Source organism: Cottoperca gobio, chromosome 13 (genome assembly GCF_900634415.1).
Source record: "Cottoperca gobio chromosome 13, fCotGob3.1, whole genome shotgun sequence".
NCBI lineage: Eukaryota > Metazoa > Chordata > Actinopteri > Perciformes > Bovichtidae > Cottoperca > Cottoperca gobio.
Window position 1 is genome coordinate 7,187,470 of NC_041367.1, and position 17,428 is coordinate 7,204,897.

The 17,428-nt window shown below is 36.5% G+C and overlaps 2 protein-coding genes across 2 annotated transcripts; one reads left to right on the top strand and one right to left on the bottom strand.

Annotated features, from left to right (window-relative positions):
- Positions 1 to 1,022: 1,022 nt before the first annotated feature.
- Positions 1,023 to 10,738, bottom strand: gdpd1 (glycerophosphodiester phosphodiesterase domain containing 1). The gene is made up of 11 exons (XM_029445796.1): positions 10,502 to 10,738; positions 9,567 to 9,716; positions 9,020 to 9,062; positions 8,552 to 8,687; positions 7,697 to 7,742; positions 6,952 to 7,073; positions 6,485 to 6,574; positions 6,091 to 6,224; positions 3,792 to 3,851; positions 3,535 to 3,586; positions 1,023 to 2,823 (listed from the first exon to the last, which is right to left on the bottom strand). Exons 2-11 carry the CDS (start codon positions 9,700 to 9,702, stop codon positions 2,689 to 2,691), a joined length of 954 nt encoding a protein of 317 aa, XP_029301656.1. The 5' UTR covers positions 9,703 to 9,716; positions 10,502 to 10,738; the 3' UTR covers positions 1,023 to 2,688.
- A 1,966-nt stretch (positions 10,739 to 12,704) lies between these two features.
- tmem120ab (transmembrane protein 120Ab) lies at positions 12,705 to 15,892 on the top strand. The gene is made up of 12 exons (XM_029446757.1): positions 12,705 to 12,773; positions 12,994 to 13,112; positions 13,309 to 13,425; positions 13,558 to 13,617; positions 13,756 to 13,851; positions 13,961 to 14,050; positions 14,279 to 14,344; positions 14,702 to 14,763; positions 14,857 to 14,949; positions 15,132 to 15,196; positions 15,413 to 15,481; positions 15,704 to 15,892. Exons 1-12 carry the CDS (start codon positions 12,705 to 12,707, stop codon positions 15,815 to 15,817), a joined length of 1,020 nt encoding a protein of 339 aa, XP_029302617.1. The 3' UTR covers positions 15,818 to 15,892.
- Positions 15,893 to 17,428: the final 1,536 nt, after the last annotated feature.

Sequence of the window (17,428 nt, forward strand, 5' to 3'; positions counted from 1 at the left end):
GCTTCTTTTGTCCAGTCTTTGATATGTTTATGTTTTATTTGGACGTGTAGCAGCGTGATCTGCTGTCTCGTGGCAATTGCTTTTATTTTTTGTATCTTTTTTATTTTCTAAGACTAGTTTTATGCTGTTGAGCTGTGTTCAGTTTTGACACACGCGTTTTAACAAGTTGTAACCCAAAGAGTTAATTACTCACTTAATTTAATTACTTACTTATTAATAAGTAAATTACTACAACAACTGTGATTCCTTCAAGGAAAAGTTCACATTTCGGTTGCTAACCAAACCACAGCAAAGCTTTTTCAGATAATTTGAGCACGACATTTCAAAAGCTCTGGAAGACTTTTATTTATTGATTGATTGTATTTAGTTAGATATATGAATGTGCAAAACAATCAGCCATACAATTTCAGACTTCTTAGGACAAACACCTCCGGGTACATTTTCTTTCTTACTTATTACAAATTCAGCATAGTCAATAACATTAAATTTTAATTCAAACAACCTGTATGGAGTTGAATTAAGAAATGTAGCTTTATGAATATGAAGCTACGTGTCCCTAATAAGATTATAACGTTTGTTAAAAATAGTAAGTGATGATTTGTTTACCTTCAATATCAATTGCATGTGTTTGGCATAATATACTGTATAATTCAATAATATGTGTCATGTAATACAATATAGGCAACCGTGTTTTTCAACATCTGAAAATGAGTGAAATATACATGTTTGTTTGTTACGATATGTGTAATATTTTCATATTGTGTTTGTGATGCAGAATCTAAAAGAAACAAGCCATACTAAAAAATATGTTTAAGCTCCGAAGCACGTGCACTATCTTGGCGGCTAAATTGACGATCTTTGGCAAATATGACACTAGCCGTTGCCTTGATGATTAAATGACAGCTGTATCAGCCAATCAGCAAACTGATAGGGCATAGCAACACTGTGTTTATTGGTTGAAGGTAGAAGCCAGTGACCAATTATCTCACTGTAAAATCAGATTTTATTGCTGAATTCTCCAAGAATGTACACACCACTGGCCCCGTGTGAGTGTCGTTTTTATGAAAGAATATAAAGCAGGGGAGAAGTAGAAAGACCTTACGGGTGCTTGTGAAAAGCAAGTAAAAATATAATGTCTGTACGGCTGTTTTCTATGTAACAAAACATGTCCAGCATTGTTAACTTTTCCGCTTGAGGGAAAACTTCTTGAATCCCTCCAGTCTACAGCGCCACCTCCTGTCAGTCTGCAGGTAGTTACCAAACATTCATCCACATAAATTGTCATACATTTGCTGTGCAGAGTGGTGAAAAAACAACGTTATAAAGCTGTTGTTATACTATACACACACACACCATTTATATCACTTTTGTTTTGTGTTTATTGATATCGATAAAAATGTACTTTTTCAATAATCTCTCATCAAATCAAATGGCGAACTTCATGTGGGATAAAGCATTTTGATAGGCAGCCAGGTCCCACAAACTGGCTCTGTCAAAGTCAAACACAATAAAACACAGGACAGCTTAACAAATATACAGTGCAGCACAGGTGATCAAAAATATTAATTAATATAAGATCTGTAATATGATTGGTAGATCACAAACTCATCAGACAAATTCACATTCAGTGACAGCACTATTACAAAATGCCCAAAAACAAACTAAAGAACTTAAAGCAGCAATACTGTTTTGACTGTAAAATACCGAACAATATACTGTACGTTCAACCAATACTACATTCATTACTTGAGTGGTCACACGTTTGGATTAGAGAACGTCAGTGGTATGATAACCTTAATGATCTTTTCACTGTCAAACTGTGACATCCACAGCCAGGGATAAGAGCTGAGGTAAAGAGCTGCTGTCTGTCATACATTTCCATTTCAAAGTGACTGCAATGAAGCAATCAATCATCACGTATCAGTGTTTCTACCGTATTTAAAGCCCATACATTAAAAGTTAAATTCTTTTTACGATCATATTGACAAGAGATGAAAACGGTACGGCTCATTACTATAACAAGATGAGGTTTCTTTTTGTTCAAAATCAGTCATTTCATTTGATTCAGAGGAAAACCTGGAGCCTAAGCAACTTCATATAAAAAACAGTGTTTTGTTTACAGAACAGTTGAATGTGTCTTTGAATTGTAAATAAGGAGCAGTGGCACGACCCACCTCAGTACTCGCACTGCTCACTTGTGTCTGCACCATGTTATTTATGACAAGTAGCACATTTTTGATTGCATCTGGCAGATATAAAAATAATCTCACAACAACTTGGATTAGTGTGTCATTGCATGTGCAAGGTGACGAAAACATTGTGAAGCTCCTGGTAAATCAACAAATAAATAATTAACATCAAATAATACTACAATTGACATGAACTCATCAAAAAAGGCATAATAATGTCTAACATCATTAATTAGACATTAATCTGTTACTAGTGCAGTTTGGGATGTGCTGGTGCCGCTGCTTCTGGGTTTTCGAAGTAAGTCTATGTAGCATGTACGGTAGCAACGCAAGTCTACGCATCATGAGTGCAAAAGCTCACATCAAACTTTTACACACACAAACACACACATCCTCGTTTCTTTCACCAGTAACGTGACGACACGGAGGGAAACATACAGAGACGTCCCACAGTGGCCGTTAGTGGATGTGGCCGCACTGTTGTGTGGATTTTGGCAGGTTACTGGGCCTTAGAAATGCCATTCAGGTCCAAGAAGTCTTTAAGCCTGGTGGGAAAATCTGTCATAACTCCTGTGGCTCCCAAGTCAAATGCCCTCTGGAAGTCCTCCTCGTCATTCAGCACCCAAATGTACACCTGAAACCAGGTGCAGGACTCAGTAGAAAACACACCACACAGCGGAGGGAGTCATTACATTACATTACAGTTTATTTAGCTGACGCTTTTGTCCAAAGTGACTTACAATAAGTGCAAACAATCATGAGGATACAAACTCCGAACAGCGAGAAACTTGCAAGTACATTAGCTTCAAATTGGTGAAATCATTTAAGTGCAGAACTTTAGCTTCAAATAAGCCAAACAAAAGTGCAACATACAGAAACAATAGAATATGAATTCAACCATTAGCTACAAATAAGCCAAACTGACGTAAGTGTGAGTGGACACATTTATAAAGATGTGTCTGTACTCTGTGTCTCTAGTCTACTTGTGAACTTGTAGGAGCCGTGGACATTTCCCAGTAACTGCTCTTAACTATAAGCATAACACTGCAACAACAGCAACAAACAGGCTCATTTTATACTATATACTATAACCATTCTTGTATAAATCCTGTATATGTCCCTAGTTGCTCTTAACAATGTATGTCAACAGTGGATATACTGTTGTATAAAGAAAAAGAAAATAACGAAAGAAACTCTAAATAAATAAAGATAATAAGTAAGTAATAAGTAGCCACTGCTCATTATTATTCATACACAATTTGCATTCACTACATATTGAATTATTGTAGAGGTAGTATGTAGAGGTTTTTCTCTTTTCTGAGGACTACTAAAGAAGCAGCTTTACCTGTATGCCCCTGGCAGTTAGATGCTCAAACAGAGTTCTCCGCATCAGCAATCTGCAAGAGAAAAAGAAATACTCGTGTGCAGGGAGAAACTGCAAAGATAGCAAACAGAGAGTCTAGTTGCACAGTTGTAAAGGTTAGCATTAACATGAATATACAGATATACCTGATATACAGATTTAAAGTAGTGAGTTACACCCACAGATTCAGGCATTTCACAATTCAGGATTTCAAATATTCAGACAAATAAATAACTTACCTGTCTGCCAGCCAGGTGATTAATCGCTGACTCCTGGTTAACCTGTCGGGATCCTTTACTCTGCACAATCACACGGGAAAAAAGTGTCATAAAGTTACACTGAAGTAGTTGCCACAGTCTGACTTGACAAAAAGGTTTGACCTTGATCCTTATGATCCACTAACTCACACTCTCACAGGCACGGGATGTGAGTGCATGACTTTATCAGTGAGTGAGATCATCTAAAGTACATTTAATTAAAGAAAGCAAAGTTAAGTAAGTTAATAACTTTTAAAAATCAACATCAAGTCATCGCTCAGAACCTCAGGAGGAAATAAACGATTCCACATTTACAGTTCTCCGTGCAAGGTCCACTTACTGGACATTTCTAGAGCTTTCAGCCAACTCTCTCTGCCTTCATCAGCAGATAGAGTTGTCTCATACAGTTAAGTATGAAACTTCATAGCCACGTGGTAACTCCCATGTCTCTGTTCAAGGTTTGTCCCTGGTGATGATGTGTTTATAATGCTGATGAAGGCCACAATGGCTAAAAGTGTCCAGTAAATAAACCTTGTGCTTACATTCCTTTTGTCAAACAGTATCCCGGGTCCATAACGAATCCTGAAAGCTCAATTCCAAGTGTTCACTCTGGCGAAGAAGGCATCACTCTTCAAGTACATGTTCTAACTATAGATGCAGATAAAGTTGGAGCATTATGAGAACTATTTTCTCCAAGAAAAATGAATGAGCTGCAGATAAAAAGTGAAAGAAAGTCAATTGAACCTTTTTGAGTAAGATTTTAAACTAGTGAGTTGTGATATATTGAGTATATATGCACAAGTTATGTTCATATCTTAAACACAGCTGCTCACAGGGGAGTAAACTGTAGGTTTGTTCCTGTTCATGTTTTAGAGTTTGGGGCTTGATTTATATATTGACAAATGTACTTTCTATATATTGAGTTTTATAATAATGAACAAACACAAGTTAGGTATATATTTATAATAGCTTACCCTGCAACACAACTGCAATAAGCACTTATGATATCGCCAGTTTTCTTGACTGTGCAGATCCATGCCGAATGTGGCGTATGGGAAACTTTCATTGAATGAGAACATTTTGCTTTTAAAAAGCAATACTCAGAATCTGCGAGAGGATTGAAAGATATGTTTCAACCAGCCAGAGTCAAACAGTCTAAATGCTTTGCCTTCTTTGTATTCGTTCAAAGTTCGTTTATGAAACTCGACATGGTTCCCTGGGTGGTCAGACATTAAAAATAATGTTATATCGCTGAGGTATATCGGCGGCCAAGAAGTCATGCTGTTGTTTTCAGTCGACCATCCTGCAATGTCAAGGGATCAGGCACTGAAACGCCACTCGGCACAACCAAAAGCTTAGTCTTTTCTTTTTCTGTGATTGAAAGTCTTTCGTCAGCTGTTGGTTGCTCCTCAATGCCCGTCTCTGATGCAGCAAACACCCTGGCAATAAGCTCCAGTTTTGTTCCTGAAGTCTTTAAATTCCGCTTGCGGCAAAATACTTTCAAAGCTTCGACTTTCCACATCTGAACCTCATCATAAGAAAGGAGTTCAGAACTCATTGTAGAGTAGTAGATTTGTTTACAACACGCTTGAAGAATAAGCTTGCATTCGCAATTTTTGCAATCGTGAAGCTCACAATGAGATTCTGCCCATTTATTTAGCTTTCTCCCACCGTGAACATCCTTTCACCACACAATGTCGGTGTCCAAATCCCATAACACACTAAAAACTAGCCAAATACAATGTAAAAACGCTTGAAGAATAAGCTAAATACAATGTAAACACGTAGAGAAGAAATCCAATATGGCGGCGCTTGTGGAGTTGGTGCTCACTTTTCTAGTCTTGCCACCCCAGAATGCATTGCGATTCCACCGGAAGCCCGAAACCAGCGATTCCATGTATAGAGACCATTTTGGAATTGTTTTGACTCTTGTTTTGGGACTTTGTTTTTCTTGCACTCAGTACAAGTTTAAAGCATTTTGAAGAGCACTTAAGGAAAGTTGTATGTTCTTACCCCTGTGAAACAGACCTCAACCTACTGCTATCAAATGTTGTGTACTTGTAAACTGATCAGCTCTCAGTGTAGTGTTACTGTTGCATCTTACTGACAAACTAGAACTGTAGACGTACGTCTGTGTCGTGTTGTGTTGTACAATGACCAGTGGAGTACACTGTTACTGAAGGTCAGTGCATGCTGCTGACCTCTCCTGGAAACTTGTTTTTTAACCAAAAGCTCTATAAGCGCATCTCTTTTTTTTAAAATTTTTAATGCGTGTACCTACTTGGTAATAATAGAAGGCATGGGGATCTCCAGAAACTGCTCCTTGAGGGGAACAAAAGGCAGAAGGCCGGTGTAGAAGAGGCCTAACAGCTGCAACACTCTGGGAAGGCTGAACAACACTGGAATACGTGGGTTCTGCAAAACACAATTTATGGTCAATTCCCTTCAATTCAGTCTTATCTGGTTATAAATTATATATACAATGGACTAAAAAGTGAATAATCTACAGTCTATAATAGATTTAGTAGACATGTATTGTAAAGTGCAGTTACTTCTTTTTTATCCATGCCAATATAAGTCTACATGAAAATAATGTTACTGGTCGTAAGTGTTTTTTAAGGGAGATTGACTGAATTGACTTCACTGAGGGAACTTAAGATCTTATGTAAATGCACCTCTGTGTAGCACTTCTTTACAATCTTGTTGCTGGCGTTGCCCCAGACCGTCAGATGTTCTCTGTCGTACTTAACAACCAGCTCAGAGACCTGCAAGGATTAGAAAATGTATTTTTAAATGACAGAATCTCCCTAACATACATGGTGTGAAACATGAATGAGAAATGTTGTGTTGCCAATCACTTGTTGTACAATGAGATAAAACATATATTCCTTAAAGTTAGTTTCATTGTCAGCCTGTTTATGTACACCTTGAGGTAACCACTAGTGCTTCTTCTCTAGGGACAAAAGAATGCAGCAAATCTGTGAAAGGCAACTGCTGTTAAATAAACATGGCATGGGGAAACAAACAGAAAGAGAGAGTTGTTTTATAAGAGGGTAAAAGTAGCAAAATAAGAAAATAGGACACACACACACACACACACACACACACACACACACACACACACACACACACACACACACACCTTTTTGATGAGCCTGTCGTCATTGACCTTGATGTCAATGTTGACGGGGGTATTGGGAAATGCATCAAAAACGTCCCTGAGGAGAGGGATGCGTTTGTCCTCTCCACCCTCGCAGAAACACTCTGCACAGACGAGGACAAATTGACAACACAGTCCGCTTCAGATTATACTCAATATGAGGGGGGGGGGGGGGGGGGGCACATTCAGGAAAGTGTATTCATCATTTCAACTGTGGCCAACAACTTGTAAAAGGAAATATATATATTATCCCTCAAAAGTCAACTATATTGTACTTGTAAATGATGTTGCAGATCAACTGATCCATTGTACTAGAGATTGGGCAAACTTTAAATGAACACGATATTTATTCCTATACACAAACCAACGTATGTAATTTACGTAACTTATTAAAGTTCTTTTTTTACGCGTTCTCTTACTGCAATGCGGGAACCTGTTTTGGCAACACTTCTACTTGGTTCGATACGTAACTTATGTACTTGGCGGTAGTTAAGTACGAAAGTTACTTAACAAAAGTAAGTCAAAATAAGTCAAAGTTGACTTTTGGTTTCACACGGGACACCAACAGCAGGTGAAAGTCCTGTTTTTTGACTCATCTATCCACCTCGACCTCCTCCTTACACAGACTTTGTCGCTGTTCACTACATTTCCTGAGAGTTGCTGATATGCATCTGTATGTGAGTGGCGTTACTGGTGATTACACCAGGCATGGGTATGTGAGACTCACCTCTCTGAAAAGTTACACCCAGCTTGCAGAGGTATGGAGGGAGTTCCTGCAAAGAGCACACAGTCAGTGGTGAACGGACCAGATCGATCGGTCAGGTCGGTCAGGAAGTTGACTGAAGGTGTCCACATTATGTCAACATAAAAGTGACAGGTAGGCGCGATAACGTCAAAGCCAAATGAAGGTTAAGTGCTTATCTGTACTGCAGGGTCAAAGAGCAGTGAAACTGAACCCAATCTTCAGTTACACAAAATGTCATTTTAGTGGCAAACCATTTAAGGCTTCTCAGGAAGACAAAGATCTTCGTTTCATTAAAGTGTAGACCACAAATGCAAATTCTTTACACAAAAACAACATGTAACTGGTGTTTTTAATTTAAATACAAATACATCCATTTTACGTTATGGTACTACCAGCTGGTTTGGAAATATATTCACTCACATTAATTTGTCCCTCTGACAGTTAAAATGGGCAACTCCTGGAGGATAGACAGGAGGGTAGGGAGGCACTCACTTATGTTTGCACATTCCTTTATGTGTTTTATTGTGATGTCTGGCTTTGATGCCGCAATTTCCCTTTCAGACAAAGATAATATCCTTAAATATTTGTGGACCTCTTGGCTTCTGTTGTCTTGTGCATGTTAAAAGGAGCTCATATAAAAACAGCTCACTAGTGCCTCTAGAGTGCGACTAACATTTCCAATGTTTTTCCATAGTTACAATTATCCAATTATTTAAGTTATCGATAACATTTTCCTTTTGTATGTTGCCCAGAAAAAGGAAAAGGGACAGCCACACAATTGCAGTTATTTGTCTGTCTGATGTAGAACTGGGATGATATTGCAGAGCAGTAACTCACAGCGTAGGACATGTCAGAGATGCGGGCGTTAATGCCAGAGGCCCTCTGCAAGCTGGCATCATGTGACACCACTACCTCTTCATCTTTCGTCAGGTGGCAGTCCAACTCCAGCATGTCTGTGCCAAGATCAACAGCGCTGCATGGACCAACACACAGCACACATAGTGTTTATCACAATACCTGGGAGACTACATTGATTTTTATCACAGACACATTCAATCATAAAGCAGTTCACTGCCAAACCACAGCAGTAAATAACCTTTTGGCTTTGACACAAGCATTTATCTAAAAGGTATTGTTGTATGTGTGCTCGAGTGTGGATAAACAGGCAAAGACAGACCGTGGTCACAAACAAAGCTCAGATGACACAAACTGCCCACAATCACATGAACCGGTTGTGTTTGTCATATACACACCCAAAAAAATCAAAGAAAGAGCTTAGTCACGGTGACTACGGTTTGCACTCACTGCTTGAAAGCTGCCATGGTGTTTTCCAGGTTTTCACCTGCGCCTGTAATGAAAAAAGTCAACACTAAGCGTGGTAGAGTTTTCTTTATATTTGCATTACCCCACAACTGGAACATAACCCTCGGCCTACTTCAGCATACCAGACAACAAACTAACAAATAAAATCCTGTCTGATAATCAATACAATACAATAGTAATAAATACATTGCAATATAACCCAAACCCAAAGATAAACAAACTGGTAACAGCCTAACCAGAGGTGGTTAAAGTAGCCAAACACTGAACCGTAGGCCTATTTTTACTTTGTAAGAAAGGAACTAAAAGTTGTCAAAATAACTTGAGTTAGAGTAAGAAAATATCTAATGAGCAAAAAACATTTATATACTCATTACTTGAACTGTCCAAATATGATTATGATGATACTGTATTCAGATAAGAGACATCATATAACATTGTAGCCACTGCAAGTTAATTAAGATAAAATGTCATGCACCCTTTTTTAATGGAGGGGATTATTGAGAGAAAAGTGTAAGTGTCACAGACTCACCTCCACGATGGGATATGTGCCTGCTGAGAAAAGTCTCTTGCTTCCTACGGTGCAAAAGATTTGGGCATTTCAGCAGCAGGGCAGAGGTGAGCACGTAGCCGGTTACCGTTGACAGGACATATACAGCAGCACACATCTCCTATCAGTCCGCTGGAAAACAAACACAACAAACACAAAGTCAAAATCTACTGTAGAGAGAAGCAGCATTTTTGATAGACTCATTTTTTTGACTCAGGATTCAAATAAAAGAAAATACGTTACATAGAATAAATGACATATAAAAGCACAATAAGAAACCATGGTTTCAAAAGAATATAAATCAGTGTCCTACAAAGACACAATAATACCATTGTCTCCACAGCTGGGATTGGTAGCCTCTAGTAGTAAACTTTACTTTTGATAACATAAAGATCATTTTATTTTCAGTCATTTGGCCCGTGAATAAATTTATACATGAGATTTCTTAGAACAGTTTGTAAAGTATTGACTATTGCAGCAGTAAACATTTCACTTGTACTAAACCATTTGGTTCCTAAGCAACCTGGAATTATCAAATTCTCTGTAAACTTGCTTTTCTGTAGTTTCACCACAAGTTTGCAGTATAGAATATAAATACAAGATGCTATTCAATTAATTAATCACTTCATGGCCAAAGGGAAGTCTTAAAGCTGCTTACCTGACCAACAGCCAGAACCCCAGAGTATTACATTTATATACACATATATATAATATATAATATATAATATATAATATATATATATATACATAAATTGAGAAATGGTTTGCATTCAGATAATATATTAACTAGATAACATTAGGACATAATTTCTCCTTAAATTGCAACAAACGTTAATTTACAACCGTTAGTCACCTTTAGACTGAAGCGTACTAACGTTAGCTTAATCAGGCTAACGTTAGCAGAGATGAAATCTTACCTTTTTCATCAAATTGTTTAGGTTTCCGTTCTTTATTCGTGTTGACTAACATATGCAGTCCCTGTATGAAGTAATTGGTGTCCAGGAATCTGTGCAGCAAGCTACTTTGTCTGAAGACAAACTGAAGAACTAACCTCTCATCTACACTTCACAGCTGTCTTACCAAACATTCACCACACCATGAACGACCGCTGTCAACTGTATGCGCATGCGCACACCCGTGTGCTCCAGGCAACAACAATGAAACTTCCGCCCGAAAATGTCAGAATAAAAGTGGCATTAAATATCTTATAGTTCGTTTTAACTCATTTGTTAAGGCAACTGAAGTTTTTTTTTTACCTAAGCACTACCCGAAGAACTATTCAAAATCAGTCAAACCGTTTGAGTGAGTCAAATTTAGTCTTTGTACGTTTCTTTCTGTTTATTATTATTATTATTCTATATATTTTCATTATATTTTAGGAAAAACAGTAGTCCCATGTGTATAAAGACTAAATATAGTAAAATAAGAAAATATCAAAGATATTCAAACATTCAACAAAATGATTCATATGGTAGACATTTAATAAACTAAATGTAAGCGTTTCTTCCTCATTTTTTAAAAATCTTTTAATTTGATTTAATCTTTAATTTCAATATACATTGTATAGATGACACTTTTTATTTGTTAGTAAGATTGTTAGAGTTAGAGTACTGGCAAATAAATGTATTTTTTATGTATTCTTATTTTTATTTCTACAAGCTTAATTAAGAGGGACTTGTACAGCATCAAGACAGTTCACTGCTGTCAGTTTGTGCAGGTTTTACAGTTAAAAAGAACACATAGGATTTTCATATCTAACTATTTAAATGTATTATTCTTTTTGAAGTAAATTGTTGTTGTTGACAATTTGTCATTTGTGCCATCAATATCTTCAAAAGTAAGCTAAAAACATATCTTTTTACTTTTGCCTTTTAATAGTGATATTTTATATCTCTTTACTTTAGCCTTTTAATGGTGATATTTCATATATTTTTATCTTAGCCTTTTAATGGTGAATTATTACTGGTTTAACATTTAATGTGTAAAGGTAACTAGGATACATTTTCAGAGTGTGTACTTTTGAAAAACTTGAGATCAAATAGACTGTTTTACCACGGGGAAAAAGAGGAAGTTTCTCTGATAAATGTGTTCACATGTTCTTTACACAATTAGTGGAAAAGTGAAAGATTAAAGAATATATTGGAGAAAAACTGGCTTTAACCGATAGGTTTCATAAAACTTAACAAACAGGGGTTTGTTTATGAAGCGGGCTTTAACCAAGATTTTGCCAAAAGAATCTGGACTCACGGAGACATCTGTGTTTTATACGTTAAAAGGTCAATAAAGAGGTTGACACTGTAAACGTAAATTATGAGTAGCAAAGGGAGTAGTTGAAGTTGAAGGGCCACAGGGGCCCATTGTTGATCTCACACTTTCAAAATATGGCCCTGATAGTTTAAAACATTTACAAGAATGGTGTGCCAATGTAATTTTATACTATTTTAATTCTGCTATTTTTATAATGGTACTTCAGACTCATTTACATCTACACTGTGATTATTGTACTGTAAATGCCCTTATTCTGTCTAATCTTGTACTAATTGTTATGTTTTTACTGTGAAGCACTTTGGGCTGCAATTCTTGTATGAAAGGTGCTATACAAATAAAGCTTATTATATATTATTATTATTATCAAATCACAACAGCCAAAACATCCCTCACGACACCAGTCTCTACGGTAAAGGGAGTTTATCACTGATTTAGTCCTTTCATCCACCAGATGTTGCTAATATGCAGCTGTGTAAGTGACAAACAAAGTATGCTGAAACATACACATAAGCATAGTAAAAATTAAAGTATAGCTAAAAGGGAGCTGGGTGAACAAAGGCAGAGGTAAAAATCAAAAACCGCCAGTCTTTGCATTGCATAGTCAAAAATAACGTATTGCCTTTAGCTCTGTGAGTAGTAACTGAACTATGTGACAACCAGAGGATTTCCACAGAGCAATGTCCAAGTCAAAATCTTGCACATTTGCACCAGTCAAAGTTCACTTAATGCAATAAATCGTCCCGGGAGAGAAACACGTCTTCATAGCAGTTTGTGCAAGTCATTTCTTGCTGGTTTATTTCAGTACGTCTGGGCTGGCTGTCAATGTAGTGTGAAAGACAAAGTATTCACAAAATGCCTCAAGGTTTAAAAGACGTTGTGGAGGAGTGGACATGTCTGGATGAAGAGTATCAGGAACTTAAGGTATGAAACTGGTAAAAATCTACTGAATATACGTTTCCTTTCTCTTGTGTTCGATGAAATGTTTTTGAAATTCCTCTTGCAAAACTTCTATTTTTCAGTAATACTCGATTTCATGTCAAATACATTTTGCTCCAGATTGTAATCAACTTCAAAGTTAAATACTCCTTGTTATCTACATTATCTTTGGCTGTTGGTGTAACCCCGTGTTCTTCTCGTCCAGGAGACGCATAGAATGTACTTACAGAAACTGGATGAAATTTCCAAACTACAAAACAACTGCTCTTCCTCAATTTCCAGTCATCGCAGAAGGCTGAAGGAGGTGTCCTCCCTAGTGAAAAGGTATGTTTACATTCACATAAACAAATTTGCATGGTCACAGATTTATAGTACCGTATACAGATAAATAGATCCGGTCAAACACACACAGTATATGCACACAGATACACAGGGTGAACGAAACAGACACAAACAAACATTGTCATGTTGTGTCAATGATACAGACCTGGCTATCTTATGCACTTATATAATCCATCAGATGCAGCAAAGGAGCATCCGAAGAAGATGCTAAGACCTTGGATGAAATAAATGAGAAGATAAAGATGCGGCCCAATACTTTCTGTGAAATGGAATCTTTCCTTCCCAAGAAAAACGGGTGATTTCTTCTAAAAATACAAGTTGATGTCATGTCATTGCTCTGATTGAAATACATAAAAGCTGATTAATTGCATTTATTACCTCATATAAAGTCACACAAGAAAAATAATATGATTGTTTCATATGTCAGGTTGTACCTCAGTCTGGTTCTTGGAAATGTGAACGTCACTCTTTTCAGCAAGCAGTCAAAGTAATCAACGAACATCTGAGCCAACACACAACCTGAAACTATCACTTTAAAGAAATATAAAAAGGAGTCATTATTTCCCTTCATCAAACGTCTCCATCTTTAGTTATAATAAACCTGAATTTGTCACATCTTTGTCAGATTTGCCTACAAAGATGAATACGAGAAGTTCAAGCTGTACCTTACAGTCATCCTGCTGCTGTTCTCCTTCGTATGCTATGTCTTTATGAGCTACAGGTAAACGTCAGAATATACTGCTTCATCCTCGTCAGGTTACAACTAATGTATTACATGGACACTGCATGCACCCTATGTCTAAATCCAGCATTTGTCTCCCTGACTTTAGATTTCTTGATGCAATGCTCAATTTCCTGCTGGTGTGGTACTACTGTACATTAACCATCAGGGAAAGTATCCTCACCACCAACGGCTCCAGGTCAGCCCTACCACCTTTACAACCATTCTACAAAATAATGACTAATTTCTCATAAATAAAACATATTGGCAGCTCTCTGATTGACATTATTAAAGACAATTAGTCATTACAGCAATTAATCATCTTTTTATGAAAGTAAATTTCTCAAGCAAATCTAATTCTTTATGAAACTAAGTTTAAAAGTGTAGAAACAAATAATCTAAATATCAAATGTATCCTGCATCATAGAATCAAAGGCTGGTGGGTTTGTCATCACTACATCTCAGCTTTTTTGTCAGGTGTAATGCTAACATGGTGAGTCTTATTCTATTTAACTTTATATTCTCTTGGCTCTTTAGTGGCTGTTTTTAACTGTAAATTAATGTCTTTTTGAGGTGTGTTTGTTTTGCACTTTGTACAGATGCTTTTGATGTTTTATGAAAGGCACTTTTAATTGTCTTGTTGCTGAAATATGCATAAATAAACTTGCCTGGCCTTGTATAGAGGAAGATAAAAACCCTGAGTAACAGATATTATCTTAACTATAAGAAACACTTTCAGAAAATGTAATTCATACAATGCTTGCTAATGATTTGTGTTCCTGTCAGACAAAAATATATCCATTAAATTGCAGTTTTTGTAATAACAAATGTCTTTCCTTTCGCACTAAAGGCCAGATGGGAACTTGTACAAGATATTCAGGAACCAGTTTCTTGCCTACTCCTTGTATCAAAGTAAGATCAAAGTAATTGAAATGAATGTGTGGTTCAAATTTTTCTAAATCGAATCAAAGGCTGATCTGTTTTCCTTTCATCTGGAACTCACAGGTTTTGTTCAGTGTCTGCAGTGTTATTATCAGAGTGGATGTCTGTACAGGCTACGAGCCCTGGGAGAAAGACACAACATGGATCTGACCGTGGGTGAGATACACCGTGACACGCCAAGGACACAGAATACCCAGCCAGGCACATCATAATAATCAAGTAGATGATGCTCCTCCAGGCATGTCTGGGGATCCTCATTGTCACTGCTGTAATTTACAGATGTTGAAATAAATAAATAAAAACAGCAATTTAAACTCTTTTCTGCTTCCCGTTTTCAGAGGGATTTCAGTCGTGGATGTGGAAAGGACTGACGTTTCTGTTGCCTTTCCTGTTTTTCGGTCATGTGAGTGCAGTCTGTAACACTGACATGATTCACAACAGAAGTTGAGAAATATCCTCTAACTACTGCTTGAAAATCATGCATTGTCATGGTTTAGACTGGATGTCAGGAAAACTGATAGAAATGCTGATTCATTCTAGACTACAGCATGATTTGGCGTACAGATTACACTAACTTTTAATAAGACAAATACTTAAGTCCTCGTGTTTTGTCTTGTAGTTCTGGCAGCTCTTCAATAGCCTGTCTCTCTTCAGGATGGCTCAGCTCCCTGACTGTAGAGAATGGCAGGTCAGTACTTACTTCATGTTTTATTATTTTAACTATGTGCTATGTATTCATTTATCATCTACCCTGCTTTAACACTTTGACATTTCAAAGACGCCTACTGTTAATGACGTTTGAATGAAATTACATCCTCACCTGAGCCCCTCTATTTATTAAGAAAATGATGATGAGTTAAAGATATTGTGCTTACTCACGTATTGTTCTCTATCTTCCACATGATGCCAGGTCATGATGTGTGGTCTCTGCTTCCTTATCCTGTTCATGGGAAACTTCTTCACCACTGTTGCTGTGGTCCGTCACAAGGTCAATAGCAGGAATCAGAAACCTAAGAGTCTGTGATACATACTTTAATCAAATAAAAAAACAGCATGTCTACAATATGTTGTCCCACATGCTCCTCTCCAAATTAAAAGCTCCCATCATCTGTCATTAACATTATTTGCTAATATGCTATCAAATTATTATAGATTGTTGCTGTTATTATAAAACATGTACATAAATGTAGATCCATGTTCTTGTCTTTGTATAATTAGTCAAATTAATGTCATAGGAAAAGATAAACAATGACTAAAAAAACAATAAAGCATTTCTTTTAGCCTCTGTGAAGCTGTTATTTTAGTACTTCTACATAGCTTGTGCTTGTCCATACATGTGTCTGAATATATGTTTGATTGCAGCCCTTCAATCCTTTTTTTTCCTTTTATATGGTTGATTTAAAGTTGGGCTGTAACATCTGAGTCACCCTGCAAAAATTAAAAAAGTGCATCTCATTCTATCTCATTATGTTACATTGGACAATTTTTTTCTTTCCTGTGTTGTAATACAAAATGCATTATAATTATAAATCAAACTGCCCGAGAGTTTAAAGTAATTAAAGCTCCACTTCCGTCTGCTATAACTTTAAAAATGCATATTATAACATATTATACAATATACCACTCACAGGCAGTGGTTGAAAAAGTATTTGGATTATTTAAAAGTAGCACAATGGCTATAAAAGTCCTAGTACAGGAGTATTAGCAACAAATTGTAACAGTGTTATATTACTGTATATTATTGCATCCTTATTATTGTCCTATTAATATGTTAGCAGTAGGATGTTGTGATTTCAAGGTGGAGTTAATGTATTATCTTTATGTACTACCCGGTCGCTTCATATTTCATAAACTGATTTAGTATTTAAAATCTCAATCTGAAAAGAAAGAAAGAAAGAAATATAAAATAGCCTATAAGATAGATATTGATCTTAATGGGAAATTGCAAAAACAACATAAGGAAACACACAGAGGTAAATATGAAGAAAGAGACAAACAATAAACTAAAATCTAAACAAGAAAATTAACTAAAACTAAGACCGTAATAATATACATATACGTATTATACATACTCTTAATATGTTAGCCCGTTAATCTTTTATACATGATTAGTGTAAATCCACTGCATACCGTACAGTATATTGTCTTGTTTTGCACATTCCTGCCGAGCTCTTACATTTTACATATATTTTTAAGTAGTATTTAAAATATTTGTATTGTAATTGCATCGTTACTTTTACTTAAGTAAATAATGTAAATACTTTTTCTGCTATAAGCATGCATGCATGCAGAAACCTCACAGGTTATTGGGCTATGTAACACGTGTCCTTGGTACTGTGAACATAAACATCCTTTAGGTTGAGGAGGACACGTTTGATAAGACTGATTTTCAGTCTGTCACAGTTGTTGTATGTGCTGGTTGTGATGTAACCATGACCCTTACCCTGCTGCACCTCGACAGTAATTTATGCTAGCAAATTACATACGCACAGTGATATTGTGTAACGCCTTTGTGGACCGACCAAAATTGAAACACGTGTTTGCTGAAAAGATTTTTTAAAACACGCTTATTTTAGAATAGATAGTTTATACAGAAACGTTTCATAAAAACATAAACGTCTGTAGTTTTTCAATT